General features: G+C 40.5%; 1 protein-coding gene and 1 pseudogene across 1 annotated transcript; one reads left to right on the forward strand and one right to left on the reverse strand.

Moving 5' to 3' along the window:
* Positions 1 to 3257: 3257 nt before the first annotated feature.
* Positions 3258 to 14359, forward strand: LOC124283133 (acylglycerol kinase, mitochondrial-like). The gene is made up of 15 exons (XM_046719162.1): positions 3258 to 3416; positions 3844 to 3871; positions 5220 to 5259; positions 6208 to 6287; positions 6937 to 7012; positions 7352 to 7450; positions 7752 to 7784; positions 9519 to 9613; positions 10780 to 10914; positions 11109 to 11189; positions 11363 to 11574; positions 11956 to 12059; positions 12603 to 12673; positions 12956 to 13058; positions 13630 to 14359. The coding sequence occupies exons 1-15, from the start codon at positions 3308 to 3310 to the stop codon at positions 13741 to 13743; spliced, it is 1380 nt and encodes a 459-aa protein (XP_046575118.1). The 5' UTR covers positions 3258 to 3307; the 3' UTR covers positions 13744 to 14359.
* A 486-nt stretch (positions 14360 to 14845) lies between these two features.
* Positions 14846 to 18778, reverse strand: part of LOC124283134 — a 39011-nt pseudogene continuing 35078 nt past the window's right edge.

The following is an 18778-nucleotide window of genomic DNA, read 5'->3' on the forward strand; positions in this document are numbered from 1 at the left end:
TCCACCTTGGACAACCTTGTCTGTCTAGAACAGGATATAACGGCGGGCGAGCTATAGGCCGCCAATAAACAGACCTGGATACAAAAGCGTGTGATATGGCCTGGCATAAAATATGGTCTGGCACTAAACAAACTGGAAGCTTGGTCCGATCAGAGTTTCTCAGCAAGCGCCGAAAAAACACCGTAGTAGTCTTCGAACGTAAAAAATACGTCATCAATTTATCTTTAAAATAGTCTCATTAAATTTTAAAAGCAAACTAAATTCTAGGCCTTATAGCCGATGGGCACCTCACTTATCTCATTACAAGCAATAACAGCGAAATCCCCTTAGAATTAAGACGAGAGCAGTTAACCATCAACTTCTGGGCATTAACCACCATGAAGATCCCGGATACAATTGATCTTTAGCAACCCATGTTTGTCGTAAGAGGCGACTAATGGGATCGGGTGGTCAGGCTCGCTGACTTGGTTGACACATGTCATCGGTTCCCAATTGCTTAGATTGATGCTCATGCTATTGATCACTGGATTGTCTTGTCCAGAGTCGACTATTTACAGACCGCCGCCATATACCTGGAATATTGCTGAGTGCGGCATAAAACTAAACTCACTCACTCACCCAAACCATCCATCCGAACCGATGCCCTTGAAACACTACAGACGTTTAGGTTCACTCGCCTGTACTCTGAGTTTCGCCCTCCTGGGTTCCTCAAATGTCATGTCTTCGGGTTTGTTTCTAGCTCGCTTTTTAACTGTGTTCTCCCGTTTGATTAAAATACTGTTTGAATCTGGCGTTTTTAGTTGAAACAGCACCTTTCTTTTTTACATATATGTTAAGGTGACAGATTCACTTTATTGACCCTACGAACTCTGTTAGATGCTACTCTCTGTCGACTGGCTATTATCTTTGGGGAATGTCAATCTAGGTGCATAAATGACCACATTCATCTGCACATCACAGAGTGCGGGGTTAAACAACAAACCAGCCATCCAACCTTAATCAAACAATTCATAAATACTAACATAAGCCCAAAACTCCTAGCGCTTGCTTGCAAAATCCCACTTTTAACCAAAATATCGCAACACGTAACAAACCTCATAACTGAACACAACCTAAATAAGCTAACACAAAACACCAACCCATCCAGTATTTTCACACCTAAACTAAAACTTCCTAAAATAAACACAAAACTCTCCTCCGAAATAATAAACAAACCAAACATCGCGGAAAAACAACAACACCAGCTTACATCCATGAACACTTGCCAAATTGGAGCCACATTTTCAAAAACGGGTCCTTTGACCCGGGTAAAAACTCACAGGTTTCGGCATCCACACATCACAACGTTCTAGGCATACTAAATCATACAGACTCCCAGAAAACCAATCAATATTCACGACAGATCTATGGGCATAGTAACAGCACTCGATGATCCGCTTGTCAAACTACGCAACAGACTTTCAATTCTTACAGACTTACTCAGCAGGCTGAGGGAAAAAAGGCACAAAACGTGACCGTTAAAAAGTGTGGCTCTAAACCTCGAATCATTGTCACCTAATCGTTATTTAGACGTCGACGGGTCCGAAAAACACAAATTTGGAAGAGTCTGCTTGCATTTCTCTATGGCACGGCTAACTGAAAATGAAAGATGGCGAGCCATTGAAATGCTTGAAACCGGAACACCCCAGCACAACGTTACACATAACGTGCACAGGAACACTACTATATATGTCGCTTGTGGAAACGTTATCAACGCCGTAGATGCAGACCGTCCCCGAAGTGGCCGTCCACCTGTAACCACGCCACGCAACGATCGGTGGATCCGAACTACCCATCTGCGCCAAAGATTCCAACCAGTCACACTGACAGCCTGAACAGTTCCTAGTGTCAACAGGATATCGCCAGGGACCATTCGGGGGCATCTGGCTGCACACGAGATACGTGCTATAGACGTCCTGCCAGACGACAAATGTCCAGATTCGTCTTGCACCGCGGTGATGGCCGAACCCGAGTTCACAGGCGACGTGGTGAGCGTTATGTTATAGGGACTGTGTCCTTTAGGCCGACCGTTAGCGGCGGTCGAGTGATGGTTTGGGGTGGGTTCACGAGTGCTGCAGACGTACACCTTTGCTTGTCATTAATGGAAAATTAACGGTCTCAGGTAAAGAAACGAAACTGTGAATCCAGACCATTTCCCCAGCAGAATGGTCCAGGAATGATCTTCCAGCAGGACAACGCCAGACCTCATGTCGCCAGAGTGGTTCAGCGGTTCTTGGGGCCGCATATTGAACTAAATCCCTTATCCAACACGTCTGGGACGAAGTGGAGAGGAGATTCAGTGAGACGTTGACGAAATCCCCCAGTCAAGCTTCAGGAACTCCGCTAGGTGCTTCCACTGATATGTTCCTCCTTCAGGTCGCCTTATCTTTCGGTCATAATCACCGTCTTTCGATCAAACAATATAAATGGCCTGGCGGGCCCGTGTGCGAAATGTCGGAATGAGCACGTAACATCTCCAAATCATCATCATCATTATCATCATCATCGTCAAGACACAATTTGGGCAAGCAAGTTGGTGTAGCTAAAGACTATCAGACCTGTAATTTATCAAGCATGAAGACTGTCTAGCCATACAGAGTAACCATGCTTTCTGTGAATCATGACTTTGTGATGCCTGGAAGTTAGGTGAACGATGAAGCCATTAGCTGAGTGTTTAAACCAGAAACCAATTAATGAGAAACATTGGTATTCATAGCGTGTTTACAAAATGCAAGATATAACCTTCCTAATTAAAGTGAAAACTTTGCCACTTTTAACAAATTCATTTAACTACCATGTACACTACCTAGGTCTTCAAAATGCAAGGAACTATACAGCAAAACCGTATTTTATAGCATTTCCTTCTTCACATGACCCTAAACATAAAGTTGAGGAATTCTTCACTAGTTCAACGATGTATCATTTAATTATCCATCAAACGTTTTAAATCTTACGTCAATAAAATTTTCTAATCAAGTGACATATATCGAGTTCCTTATTCAATTGAAGAGTGGCACAAAGGAACTTATAAGTTTTCACATTTGCCTAAAAAAAATATTAATAAATTCATATGATTAATAAATATATAGTTTTTTTAATTTTGAGGAAATTACTTTAAACTGCCATTGAAATGTTTAATTACCAACAGAGCGAAACAACATGTAAGAAGACTTTCCTTTTGCAATAATTATGTTGGCGGTATTTTCACGTACTTTTCCTGAGTTATCTACCTTGAAATTACATGTGCTAGAAGTGATTGAAACATGACATGGCTTTCATCATTAAGTCAGCGAAAACTGTTCGGACGCACTGGAAGAAATCAACATTCGGTGCATGTCTGCTAATGTATGGTGTTAAGTTTGGTAATGAAAAAGAGCGTAAGTATCTCTAGTCTATGAACACGTAACATTACCGTACATTTTGTTCAGTTTTCGATCATGCTAGTCTTCACTATAGGCTATATGAGTTGACTGATCTCACGTGTTGACGCTGAGCAAACATGGATAAATGCTTACATGCCCCTTCAAGTACTACCGCTGGGATCTAGTTAAATGGGCTGAAGGACAAAAGGGCCGAGAAGTGCCAAGTCAAATGGGCCGATGGAAAAAGTCAAAAGGGCCGTGAAAAAATGTCAAAAGGGCCTTATTCTTATTCTATCAGGGAGACTCTATACGTATGGGCCGAACAAAAAAAGAGTTTACAATTTTTTTCATTTTTGATTGACGTATATAGCATTAAAACATATTATCATAACAACATCCTCAGCTATGGACCTGGCAGACTTGAACAGGTCTTGTGTTGCAGGCTTCTTCACCTATAAACAATGTTCAAGGTTAATTGATCTAATTAAGATCAATTCGATTCGTTAACATCCCCAATTAACAATTAAGGAAGTTCAATTAACAGTTCGTTAACATTTATGGTCCAATTTACTACTAATTAGGAATCAATACAGAATACAGAATACCGGATACCTTCCGTTATCTTTGAAAGCGAGCGAGTTTACTTTTGGTTAGGGTTAGGATTAGGGTGACGTGACGCTAAACAATATGGCTGGTAGGTATCCGGTATTCTGTAGGTGTACCAAAGTAGTCTTCACGAGTCATCCCTGTGCCACAAACCATGTGCGTCAATGACTGACACTGATCACATTCTAAGGCGTGCTGGTTCCTTCTAACAGTCTTGGAACACTGCACACTATACAGATTAGTGATGACACTGAGTCAAGACACTTAACAACGAAAAACAATTTGAGTCACATGTTCTAATTCCATTTAAAATAACAACAACAAATTAAACACTATTTTATTATGTAATTTATTCAATTTATATTCTTCTGCCCTTTTTTCAACCCTTTTGACTTTTGATTCCGGCCCATTTGACTTTTTTTCCGGCCCTTTTGTCCTTCAGCCCATTTGACTACAACCCCTACCAAGTCGCATCTCAGTGAATCTTGTTGTTTTACCTGTATATGCACGTGTATCTACCGGATACACTGGATAAATGCTTGTATGCCCCATCAAATGTAATACCGATTCCAAGCTTCGCGTCAAAGTGAATTAAGATATCCTGTTTGTTGTTTCACCCATGTATTTTTTACCCAGTGAGATTTTCAATTCGGTGCATATCACTGAAAATTGCTTCTAACTTGCACCATGTGCTTAGAGACAATCTATCAGACAAACAGTCACATTGTAGACATTGTGGAGACGTATGCAGATCAGGGGACATAACATACCGAGGTTTCTTGCATCTGTGTTATGAGAGCCAGCTGTTTGTAACCAGATGCTTGATGTACATATGTTTTAGATCTCAAGTCAATCTTGAAAACATCAATGTGATTTTGAACTGACATTGTTGTGTATATTTATGTCATTTTTAAGTAACCTAATTTGACTTTTGTCACCATAATGCCAAATATTACAAATATATATTTTCACAGAGTTTCAATATAGTAATCTTGGTAACATATTATTTGTATACTAAAACATGCTGGTAAATGATATCTGGTGTTATTATGTATACACTCAGTGAATCTGATCACCAGTAAGAATTCTGAATGTATACGTGTATGTATGAATAATGAGCACCCATGTGGGGTGTTTTTGTGTGGGGTGTTTGTGTGGAACATTCACTCTAAGGTATAGTTATCATCAATATTTATCTTTAATGTGCTTCAGAGAGGAGCTGATCAGGAGGGAGTTCTGTGCAGAAGCAGTGGTAATATACTTATGGATAGTCTTGGTTATAATGTTGATATAACTTGTGATAGGCATAATCAGATTTGTCAATCTATTTAAATAGACAATTACTGTATTATCGTTAAGATTATTATAGTAATTTTTGTGTATCTTGAAAAGACAAAAAATAGACCTATGAAAAGTGGATTAGTTTAGTGAAGATTTAATATACAAATCATCATCATCATCATCATCATCATCATCATCATCATCATCATTTGAATTAAATGTTTTTTGTACTGAATAACATGAAATATTTTCATGCCCATATTGTGAGACCTTGATGTGTAGTTTTGATGATCCCGGTGTGTTTATCTTTTGTCCTATTATTCTGGACGGGTGGAGTTGATATATCCTATAATGAATGCAAATGTAATGCCATGTTTGTACGGCCTGATTGATGTAGTGATTATATAGTGAGTTAGTCAATGAGTTCAAGTAGTGGTTAAAGCGTTCGCTCGTCACACCGAAGACCCAGGTTCGAATCCCCACATGGGCACAATGTTTGAAGTCTATTTCTGGTGTCCCCCGCCGTGATATTGCTGGAATATTGCTAAAAGCGGCGTAAAACCATACTCACTCACTCACTTTCTCTCAATGGCTTGTTGCCATAGACCTTGGTTTGATACCGCAAATAGGAACAAAGTGTGTTCCACACTGTGGTATGAGTAAAACAAAGTTAAAAGAGGTGTAAAACCACATTCACCTACTTATGCTGATGCAAAGTACAAATGAATTGATTATTAAAAAAGTTTGGTTATAGCTGCAGTATGTGTTGGATGTGTCAGAAACTACCACTCAATCACCGTCTAGTGCATAGATACAATAGATAATGCATACTACCAGGATACAAATAGGAATCCTATGTTATAGAGCTTTAATAATGAAATGATCCAAGTCAATACAACAACTGACTCTGTTTGTGTAGGGATATGGCAGTAAAATCATGTTGTATAATGAGAAGCCGCGGCGAGTGACAGTCTTCCTGAACCCAGCAGTTAAAGGAGGGTACGTATACACCAGCAAGAAGCTGCCATACTGGCATTCTACATAATCAGCGACACAGCTGATTTAAGGTGCAATATTTGCTGGGGATCCCTTAGTTATATGATACATGGAGAGGAGCGGTGGGGTAGCCTAGTGGTTAAAGCCTTCACTCGTCATGCTGAAGACCCCGGTTTGATTCCCCACATGGGTAAAATGTGTGAAGCCCATTTCTGGTGCCTGCTGCCATGATATTGCTGGAATATTGCTAAAAGTGTCATAAAACTGAACTCACTCATGTATGGAGACTGGGGGTTTGGATCCCAAGAACTGCTATAATCATGATGGTTGGTCGGCCTGCACTATGTTCATGGATTCCACCAAAGTGGGAAACATTTGTGGCTGGTTTTGGGGAGTTCCTATCACAAATTACTTGACACCCTGTGATACAGCTGAAAAACTGTTCCAGAAGGTGGAAGCCAAGGTTCTCAGTTACTGTGATGTTGACATGTCTGTATGGTAACATGGTTCCAGAAGGTGGAACCCAAGGTTCTCAGTTACCATGGTTACTGTGATGTTGACATGTCTGTGTGGTAACATGGTATTGTTGCAAAATGTTTTCATGGATTCTTTCTGCCGTGTCCTTTTCTCAAACGTGTTTCTTTTTTAACAGAAAAGGGACCAAACTGTTCACCAAGACTGCAGCCCCCATCTTGTACCTGTCTGGGATGGAGGTGAATGTCGTAAAGGTATTGTCCTGCAGTCATTGGCTTCCACATCAGCAACATGTTCACAGGGTTTACATTACACTGGGGGCTCCAAGACATGTTGGTTCAGTTCTCACGGTTCACACGGTACTGGGTTTTCTCACTCCTACACTTCTGAGAAATTCACTTGTCTCTGAAGATTTTCTCTACTCTTGGATTGCTGTTTCACTGGTTCAAATAGATAGGCTGGGTACAACAGGAGAGGACTGTATGTGGTTCAGAATGTTATGTTGTTTCAAGATCTGGCCGCAGATTATGTTGCTTCGTTAACAAGTTAACTTTTACATTTGGTTTAACATGGCAGACTTGATGTGTTTCTAGACGGAGTACGAAGGCCAAGTGAAGGAGTTTATCAAAGTCTTGGAGTCCCAGGACACTGACGCCATTGTCATCGCCGGCGGTGACGGCACTCTCCTGGAGGTATGTGCGCCAGTGTTTGTTGAGCATCTAGTTGTTTCTTTGATCATAACCTATTTCTTTGACCACTGAATTCTTCTCAGCATTGTAAATTATCTAAATAAAATAGGAACAATTAAGTTTTGGTGTTTCATGGATTGCAGTTCATGGTTGGATGCTTTAAACCATATGCCGGTGTGATCTTACAGCGAGGATGTTTGTAAGCCTACATTAGTGTATGGGAGTTAGAATCATCTTAGCGATAAGATTCCTTTGTTGAACGAGACACTGCATGCTTTCTCTGACATGCTCTTCCTGTTGGCAGGCTGTCACTGGCTTGATGAGGAAAGAAGACAAGGTAAGTGAGAATAGAAGTACTTCTCATGTAACTGTGCATTCATCCGACAGTGTCCTACCAGGGTGACACCTTGATGGCCTCACTGTATGACATGTTCCCTGTGCATCTGTCCCAACATGTTTTCATCACAACTGTATATTGCAGAAGAAATGTGACTGTATTATGGAATGGAATACCAAGGATATATGGCTGTTATAATGCACCTCATATACTATACTACCCGTGAAGGTCCGGGTTAGAATATTGATCTTCAGTAACCCATGCTTGTCATAAGAGGCGACTGACAGGATTGGGTGGTCAGGCTCGCTGACTTGGTTGACACATGTCATCGGTTCCCAATTGCGCAGATCGATGCTCATGCTGTTGATCACTGGATTGTCTGGTCCAGACTTGATTATTTACTGACCGCCATATACCTGGAATACTGCTGAGTGCGGCGTAAAAATAAACTCACTCACTCACTGATATACTATACCAGTGTTTTGTCTGTACTTCCCAGACTTAAAAACAGTTAGAAGCAAATTATCTGTTTCTGACACAATGTTAACCACTGCATCCACATATTCCAGCCCAGCAGCAACAACCCCTGACACATGTTAACCACTGCATCCACATATTCCAGCCCAGCAGCAACAACCCCTGACACATGTTAACCACTGCATCCATATATTCCAGCCCAGCAGCAACAACCCTGACACATGTTAACCACTGCATCCACATATTCCAGCCCAGCAACAACAACCCCTGACACATGTTAACCACTGCATCCATATATTCCATCCCAGCAGCAACAACGCTGACACATGTTAACCACTGCATCCACATTTCCAGCCCAGTAACCCAAACCAGCAACAACAACAACAACCCTGACACATGTTAACCACTGCATCCACATATTCCAGCCCAGCAGCAACAACGCTGACACATGTTAACCACTGCATCCACATATTCCAGCCCAGCAACAACAACCCCTGACACATGTTAACCACTGCATCCACATATTCCAGCCCAGCAGCAACAACCCCTGACACATGTTAACCACTGCATCCACATATTCCAGCCCAGCAGCAACAACCCCTGACACATGTTAACCACTGCATCCACATATTCCAGCCCAGCAGCAACAACCCCTGACACATGTTAACCACTGCATCCACATATTCCAGCCCAGCAGCAACAACCCCTGACACATGTTAACCACTGCATCCATATATTCCAGCCCAGCAGCAACAACCCCTGACACATGTTAACCACTGCATCCACATATTCCATCCCAGCAGCAACAACCCCTGACACATGTTAACCACTGCATCCACATATTCCAGCCCAGCAGCAACAACCCCTGACACATGTTAACCACTGCATCCATATATTCCAGCCCGGCAGCAACAACCCCTGACACATGTTAACCACTGCATCCACATATTCCAGCCCAGCAGCAACAACGCTGACACATGTTAACCAGCCTGCTTTATGTCATATCATTCCATCCGTTACACTTTCCATGTGTTACCACATAACAATATCACCAGAAGGAGGGACAGTATTGGAATCAATGTTAAGAGAATTTAGGTCTCCTGTTGCTCATAATTGTGGATTGAACTTCTTCCTGTGAATTCAGCTATTAAACATTTCGAGGTAAAAATGCTCAAGTTGTATTGCTTTATGGTTGAAACAGCTGGTGTGACATTACAAATTTACTATCTCTCACATTACTGTCTGTTTGATATGCAGAACCTCCGAAACAACATACCTATTGGAATTATCCCCCTTGGCAAGACAAATCGGTTTGCCAAGCTGTTGTTTGGAAACGATCTGAATCAAGTCAGGTAAGCAGCTTGTCCTGTTTTTCCTGAGTGTAGCCCCCACATGTATTTAACATTTGATCTCATGTGTACAAAATGTATCAGTTATTCTTTAAAACATGGATGACACAAAGTCATTGTAATAGGTGAAAAGGTTTATGTCATTGTTAGGCATCCAAATATTTGGTCCTTTTATCAACATACTGACAGAGAACACTGACTAAGTTAGTGTAAGCAAGTTGTTTAAGTGTCAAATGCTGCAGCTGCCACTTCCTCTTTCACATGACCCGTGAAGATCCTGGTTAGAGTTATCTACAGCAACCTATGCTTGTAGACTGACACGATCGGTTGACACATGTCATTGTATCCCAGCTGTGTAGACCCGTGAAGGTCCGGGTTAGGATATTGATCTTCAGTAACCATGCTTGTCGTAAGAGGTGACTAACGGGATCGGGTGGTCAGGCTCGCTGACTTGGTTGACACATGTCATCGGTTCACAATTGCGCACCGATGTTTTCTTGCTGTTGATCACTGGATTATCTGGTCCAGACTTGATTATTTACAGACCGCCACCATATAGCTGGAATATTGCTGAGGGCGGCGTAAAACTGAACTCACTCACTCACTCTTTCACATAACCAAGCTTGTCAGCCATGAGTGTGTCATGCATTGGGGATTAAACAGCTGATTATTGGGGAAGGGAACTAAAGGACTGGGGATGCTGCTGGGGGGATGGAGTCCTCCCCATATTCCCATATAGAGCTCCCATATTTTTGTTTAATCTGTTTGTAAATACATGTTCTTGGGACTGATGTCGTATAACATCCCAGTTTGTAGTTTCATGTATATCTCAACTTGGCCTGGATGGTGTGGTGTTGATTATGGTTAAAACTTAGTTTCTTGTCTAATGCTGCACTAATCAATATTCCACCAATATGAGGGCAGCATGTAAATTACTAAGTTAGTTAATTTCTGTGAGGGATAACTGAGTACAGCATAAGGAAACAGTCTTGTCACACAGAACATGTAGAACCATGCTATCCTCATTGATGGTGGAGAACTCCCTCAGGAGTAGCAGAAACAAGATGTTTTTAGAATCTTCCAAGTTTTGAAATGGACCCTTTCCTTGTATGTACAGTTTAAGAGATGGTAGATATCAATGTGGAAGTTATCTTTACGTTTGTTTCCAGACTAATTGCGGAGTCTGCCATGGCAATCATCAAGGGAGACACCAGCCAGTTTGATGTGATGAAGATAGAGGTGGGGGAATATGTGGAATATTATTTTATTTTCAAAAATCATGTTCTGCTGAAACATTCAGTTGTGTAAATCGATGCTCATAATGTTGATCACTGGATTGTCGGGTCCAGACTCAATTATTTACAGACTGTCACATTGTGCTCATGTTCCAATAAAAAGGAAGTTGCTACTCGTACAGTCTGGGGACAGATAAACCATGAGGGAGGTAGCCCAGTGGTTGTGAGTAAGTGTATTAACGTCTTGTTGTTTGTGGACCTAGGGGGAGGAGGGGGAAGACCACCTATGCTGTGTCTGGTCTGGAAGCAGGGCTGTACCGAGATGCTGAACAGAGGAAGGTCAAGTAGGTGACTGTTTGGCTGTGAGGAATGAGTCTGGGTAATCTGATCTCAACACAAGGCTTCTAGACACTCTGTACAGATAACACATAATGATACACAGCATCATTGTCCTATCAACGCTTCCCATTCTTATGTACATGCTTGCTTGAAGTAGAGCATCTCAACTGCATTACAGGAACTGGTATTTTGGCCCACTGAAGCATTACTGGACATATATCCGAACCACACTGAGGAACGACTGGCCGGCCAACTTCAAAGGGAAGATGAGTTACGTGGAGGCAACATCAGAGAACACCAAACTCGTGGCTCCCAAAGTTGAAGCTCCACCCAAGTCCAGAACATGGAGTTGGCTTGGGCTGCTGTACAACCAGTCACCTAAACCTGCTGGTATGTACTGTCAGGGGCGGGACAAGGATAGCGGAGGTGGGCCAACAGGTCTGACAAAACTGAAATTTGGAGAAGACAGATGTGTTCTTTTTCCATTTAAAGTCATGTTAGGTCAGTTATGGTTCTTAGGATTACACTCTTTCAGAAAAGTAACGACTCTAGTACTTTCGGGGTAAGTAGTATCTGGGATCGGAACCCACAGTCTTAGAGTGAGGCCCCCTCCTTGCACTTAGTCCCCAAACCCAAATAGAACATATGCTACATTCACAGTATGGCTTTGAGATTAAACTGTACCTGTCCACCTGAATTTAGAAAGCTGTGATGAGACTTTGCATCCCAAGTACGAGTCCAAGTACGAGTCCATACACTCTGCTTTTCCAGCGTCAACAAGTGACTTTGTCATGGACAGCTCTACGGATGCAGAACAAGAGCGAGATATTGCTGCAGTTGAGCTGACGGTCATGTCTTCAAATTACAAGAATGAGGTAACCCCATCACCCCTATTGTAGCACAAGCTTTGACGAGGTTCCAAACTTTTGTCAGGAATGGTTTCATTTGGCTTTTTGCGTGAGTACATGCTCTTTATCTCATGTGAAATCCTTACATGTGCAATGCGCATCACGTAACAGAGTTACCTCCCCTAGATCATACCATGCCTCATAACAGATAATACCACATCCACATTTACTAAAAATTGAATAGTAAGAACTGTTCTGAGAAATGTACTGCTTTTCTTAGTTTTAAACAGTTTAACACACAAGATATACGAGGCCTGATAAAGTAGACAGTCCTATCTCTGGGAGATCTGTCGTCGGTTGATTCCACAGTTCAATGTATACTGTCTGTTGGTACTGGAGACCACGTCGTTGAGGTTTGGTATACTAGTGGTTAAAGTGTTTGCTTGTGAGGCCTTGGTCTGGGTTCACCTCCCCACAATGGTCCATATAGATCTGAGAAGAACATATATGTCACCGATCAAAGCCTCCTCATATACCCGAGTTTCTTCCTACACAACATTGATGTTTCAGAATACAGTTCCATCTTTAGCGGTTGGCATTGGACCTGCAGAACCTGGCCGACAGGAGTTAATATCGGAAGGGTATGTCATTTGAAATATGTGCATCAATGTTTCTACTCATTGAAAAGCCATGTTCCAGTATGCTGTAATCATTAGAGTAGACAACAAGGCCAGTCACTTGCACAGCCAGGATACAGTAATCTCCATTTTGGCTGACTTGAATTTTGTACAAGTTTATTATTTTTACTGTATATGAATTAAGTAAATTATTGTCAAGTAAACATAGGTCCAGGCAAAGGGTATAATGTAAATTATAATTTTACAACCCGCTATACATCTGGAATGCATCGTCGGTTTTATCAGATGGAGGAGAGTGAAGAAGAGGGAGACAACTCTCTCCCTAGGAACTGACTCCAATGAACAGATTCATGTGAAGTCTATGCGACTTGTGCCTGATCAAGAAACTGTAAGTTATATATTGTCTGGGTCATAAAGTACTTTCCTGAGAAGTCGATATTGGAAAATAATAGCAAGGAAGTTGATCACAAACTATGAATTTGTTTTATTGTTTTTAAGCCCTTGTTTTAATGTATTGTGACACAATATTTGTAAACATAAGTGTTAGGTATGTGTGCAGAAATATTTTTATGAAAAGTCAGAAATACAAATAAATACATTGATCTTTATGATCAGCTTTCATTCCTTCCATTCATACCTCTCCTATTGTATTGATCATTAACTTAGTGAAACGCTCCAGTAACCCTTTGACCTATCTTTAATGCTGGTCAGTGACATTCGAAATGAAACAACAGATAAATTGTTGACACGTAAAATAATAGGGGCATGTGTGGTTGTAGTCGCTATAACTTGTTTTGTGTTACTTCCCTTAACCGTGCCAGGATCCACTATGAAACTAGATATAATGCAAAAAGTGAAAAGTATTTTTGATCTTGCACTTTGGCCTTTCCTTAAACATCACGTTGAAATAATCAGGGATAAACCCACGTTGTGCCCTAATTTGAACTCCTCCTTTCCAGTGTGAAGGTCAGTGGTTCAACATCGACGGAGAGGCCTTCGAGGCAATGCCTATCACCATCAGCCTGTTGCGGAACAAGCTACGAGTATACACCCGACCTGTCTCGGTCACATGATGCTAAGCCTGTCTTAGTTTTCTAGTATACGGAAGTACGTGGAACAGGTGCTTCTTGAAATGTAATGATCTGTAGGCTTGTATTGCCACAGTGGACATATTTGGGCATATTTTGTGTTGATATGTGACTGTATGTAGTGGTTAAAATGTTCGCTCGTCATGCCGAAGACACGCCATGGATGCGTGAAGCCCATTTCTGGTCTACCCTGCCATGATATCGTTGGAACATTGCTAAGGCCGCATAAAATCATTCTCACTCACTGTATGGACTATGTCATGTAAGACTGTATTGTATGACAGTTTATCAAACACGCTGTGTCCCTACAGCAGCCTCTATTCTGTTGTCTGTAGGTACAGGCAGCCAGTTGTCGCTGTACATACATGTGCATAGCTGAGTTGGTGTGTCTGCTGTGAAAAAATTCAAAACTCAACAAATTAAATTTTCAGTAATGATTTACTTAAAAACTGTGTATGTATACAATATCAACCATTAAATATGAGTATGATTTGAAGCATTGCACAGATTGGTATGGAAGTCAGCGTCATGGTGACAGTTCAACAGGCACCATGTGTACATAGTATACAAAATACATCTCATTAAACTAATACACAAAGTCTAGCTAGTTTGTCATGTTTGGGGCAGTATTCATGTGAAGACTACACCCATCCTCTTTGATCACATTTGTATATATGGTACTCAAAAGAGGTTAAGGAACAGTATTATAGTTAATCTGTCGTTGCATAATATATAACTCTAGTAATAAGAATTGTGTGTTTCAATCTTGTTGTTCTTCTATCTCCAGATCTGTCCTTGTTTATTCTATACACTTTTCTTTTAAACTAAGGCCAGACAAATTTTATTTCTTGTTTTACTGATCCACCGGTTGTATTATTTCAAGAATAAGAAAAAAAATATAAATTAATTTTTCCCGCTCAAAAAATAAAATCCTTTTGTTTTTATTATCCAAAAATGTAAACTTACAAGAAATGTTTTTTTTAATTTTTTGTTTTGGCCCCCTTATACACTTCATAAATTGCCAGAAGTTAAATAATTGTAATATTTAGAAGGAATATTACTTTGACGGTGATTTTTTTTTTTTTTCCCCTCCTGCCTTTAGGTTTTCTGAGGACAAAATCCGTAAAACAAGAAATAAAATTGGTCTGGTCTGGCCTAACCTATCATTATCCATCAATTAAAATAGATTAATCCGACTCCATAAATTTAATCTGCAAATTCTATGCTTAAAATTATGAAGAAATAACAGGTAAGATTTAATAAGAGTACTTATCAGGGTATTAATATAGTGAATCACCATGAGTACACAGTATTTGATAAGTAGAAAGCACTGACTGTTGAGAAGTGTTAATACTATTTACAGTTTCTATGGTAATGGTTAATACTATGCAAACTGAGGTCTCAAATTGGTCACATGATATATGTTTCAACAAGATACTACTTCGGCAAGTTATTCCACAATCAGCAATACTTCAGGGTATTATTCCATAATGAGCAATATTCTAGGCTGTACAACAATATTCCAGTCTGGTTAAGGGTTGACATTATTGTTGACTGTACAGATAATTGTTTTGTCTCAACCAGATCATTATGAAACAATAAATACAGCACCAGACTAAATTGTCTTGCCTTCAAGTCATCCAAGTGCTGTTGCTATATATAAACATTTGATCAGTGCTCAATCAGTTTGTTTGATCTAAACTGCTTCAGTCATCTAGGTAACCGTGGAAACCTAGTTATACTAATATCCTGTGAAAGAACTGAAGTAAGGAGACTTTTGAAGATATATTTTGTAGGAGGCCATCCTTTAGCTTCTGTCCTTTCTAACACCACAAACACATCATACAGTGATCAAACAAACCAAACAAACCATTTCACGAAGCAACTCTTACTAAGGTTAACCTTAACTCCCATTCTTTAACACTGCACTAAGGTTACCTTAGTGACTTACGATCACCTTAGTGCTTCGTGATAGGAGGCCCAGGATGCTTTGTTTGTTGTATGAAACAAGCAATGTTCCAGCTCTAAGATGGCTGTCGGTAGATGGTCGAGTCTGGACTAGACAATCCAGTGACTCACATGATCTTCAATCAAAGCCTGACAACCATATCCCATTAAAGGGTTGCTCAGGACCAATTCAAACCTGGGCCTGTTTCACTAAGCTATCGTAGCGCTATGACTGTCGTACCTCCTACTGTAACATAGACTTACGGCAGTTGTAGTGCTATGACAGCTTTATGAAACGGGGTCCTGGTTCTTAAGCTGACGGGTGTACATGAACCAGACAGTCATGAAGTGCAACTATTCACAAATCTGTAGTGGATAGAAAGCCAGCAGACCAGTGGGTTGGGGTTTAATCCATGCCCTTATCATACTAAAACATGTTACAGATGCTACTTGTTGTTTCCCTGTCTGGTGTAAAAAGGACTGGCTGTCTCCAAGTCGGTATACTGTTTCTGAGTGGAGTATTCATGTTAAACAAGGTATATCAGCAGGTTGTACTATAAAACTGGTATTTAGGCTAATACAAACAGACATATGTGCATGCATGTCACTAAACAAGTGCATCTATCTGATACGGGGGTTAAACCCCCATTTTACCTCGCCTCTGTTCAACATAGTGGGGATCAGACATCCTGCTACAACTGTTACAGTCTTCCAGACCGTGTTGTGTTAGTGCTGGCACTATGAGTATATAAATGGTGGTGGCACAACTGTGGTTTAGCATTGTACAAAAATATGAAGGCACTTCGGAAGACGTACATATAAATATTAGGCACATGATGATACAATAACATTGTCAGTATTATACATGCATCCTAAGCACTTATTTGGCACAGATTATACACAGCTACATAGGATAACACGACGTGGTAAAATGCATTTCTTTGGCAACAAGGTGTGCAAAAGTTACATGGTGGTGTAAAACAGATCCAAGATTTAAAATGGATTTGAACAGATTACATTAAGAAACATTGTAAATGTCATGTTAAAAACTATTAAAACTGTACATTTTCACAAAAACAAAAAGTGTATTTACACACACATTCTCCTCTATTCTCAGATAATAACATTCAGTACTTCACGTTGGATAAAAACGTGAAGATATACAGATCGTCAAACGTTGACCACTCTGGTGACAAACCTAGAAACCATGGCAACACAGGATTCAAACCCACACTCTTAGGTTCCGATTCAAGGCTAGGATGTGGCACGTTCCTAGGAACATGCTTGAAATTGTCAAGAAACAAACATTTGTACGAAAGAGTCGTCACACTTCACTAATTGCAGGCAGTGTGTAAACTGGGCAAACATGGTCGTCTTGCCAGGATATCTCTGTGATTTTATATATGACCACATATCCAAGTTTATTTATAACAAGGCCAGACAAAAATATTTTTTTTACATAAATTTACCCTTAACTTTCTGTTTTGCCTCATTTTGCACTCAGCAATATTTCAACTGTCTACAAATAACTGAAGCAGACAACCCACTTATTGATAAAAATATATTAACCATAGAGAGAGTAACTCAAAAAAAAACCATTATGAAAACTGTCAACAAGTTGAACTGACACCTACTGATTTCCCAGGAACTGTATGATGGGCCACTGGTTGAGTGTCGAGGTTCCCCTACTTTATGTAATCTTGCTATCACAGTAATGAAATGCTAGCCATACATTATTTCTAATATGGAACCCTGTATAGAACCCTGTAGGAGTGAATGTTTACAACAGCAGTATCACATCGGCCTGTAAACACACACACGTCCGAGAGCCAAGTAAACCAGTGGTGGACATCATGAACAAACCAACAATGCTGTCATGGTATACTGACACTATTATCCAGACCACATCATAGGCCTATCTACCAAATGTTCACCCAAGTCCACTCTATGAATAGAGGTTGCTACAAATGCTTGTGACCTGCACTGAGAGTACAACAGTTGATGATAGATTTTACTAATCAAATTCGCCATAATAAGCTACCTGACAAACTTCTGCCAGCTTTCTTCTTGTGTTTTCTGTAGTGTAGACTAAGTATTTAACTGCATTGGAACTATTATCCAAACATTTAAGTTTAATACATGTTTGCTCTTGCTATCTCAAACAACAATCTGAACTTGTGTTTAGTTTTACTAAGCACTCCCTTTGTTAGTTTTCCAACCACACACAGGCACTCATCATGGCAATTGTGGTAGTTCTACCAGGATATACTAAAAGTCTAAGCATTCCATTCATAGCACAGCCATCTTTCACAAACATGTATTCAAAAATATGTATCTCAAATACTACTCAGGAACAGTGAAGAGTATATATCAGGTCACACATTGCTTCCTCAAGAGTCGAGTGCATGTTATGATAAATTGTACAGTGAGATTCAAGCTGAAAGAATGTTCAAATATCCAGTGAGGAATTGGTAAAGTAGTTCCTCTAGGAGCCTGAACTATATCGTTGTCATATACATGGCTACTGATGTATTCGGTGTCCACAACCTGGACTGCCTTGTATCACACAAACCACTGTGCTGAACCATGTTTCAGTACAAATCCAGTCAAATGTCCTGCAGGTTAGAACGTAATCCACATGACTTGACACAACAACTTTGTCTGGACCAGTAGACAACACAGGCACAGAGTTAGAGATTCTTTCCTTGAGTGTATCCGTAACCTGGTAGTCTTCTGACAATCAGCAGGATGCTTGGTGCAGCCACTGAAACCTTGCTAATCTGTAAACCTCACATTCCACACAATGCTGGGAACTCTATGATCATACAAAGTGACTTCACTCTGAAAACCAGAAATTAGCTCATCCTTATGATTCCAATGTGAACACTGTCGTCCTCAGGTTGGGTGGGCAAGTTGATACACTTGGTCAGATCTTCAGATATACAAGGAACTGTTCAGCAATGTTCAGGCACTGTTAACAGATATATCCTGAAGGAAGATGGTTCAGCCGACCTGTCTACACGACGGACTGTCAGTTGGAGGCATCAGATCTACAGATATACAAGGAACTGTT

The sequence above is a fragment of the Haliotis rubra genome, unplaced genomic scaffold (genome assembly GCF_003918875.1).
Source record: "Haliotis rubra isolate DU_JTF1 unplaced genomic scaffold, ASM391887v1 Scf31, whole genome shotgun sequence".
Taxonomy (NCBI): domain Eukaryota; kingdom Metazoa; phylum Mollusca; class Gastropoda; order Lepetellida; family Haliotidae; genus Haliotis; species Haliotis rubra.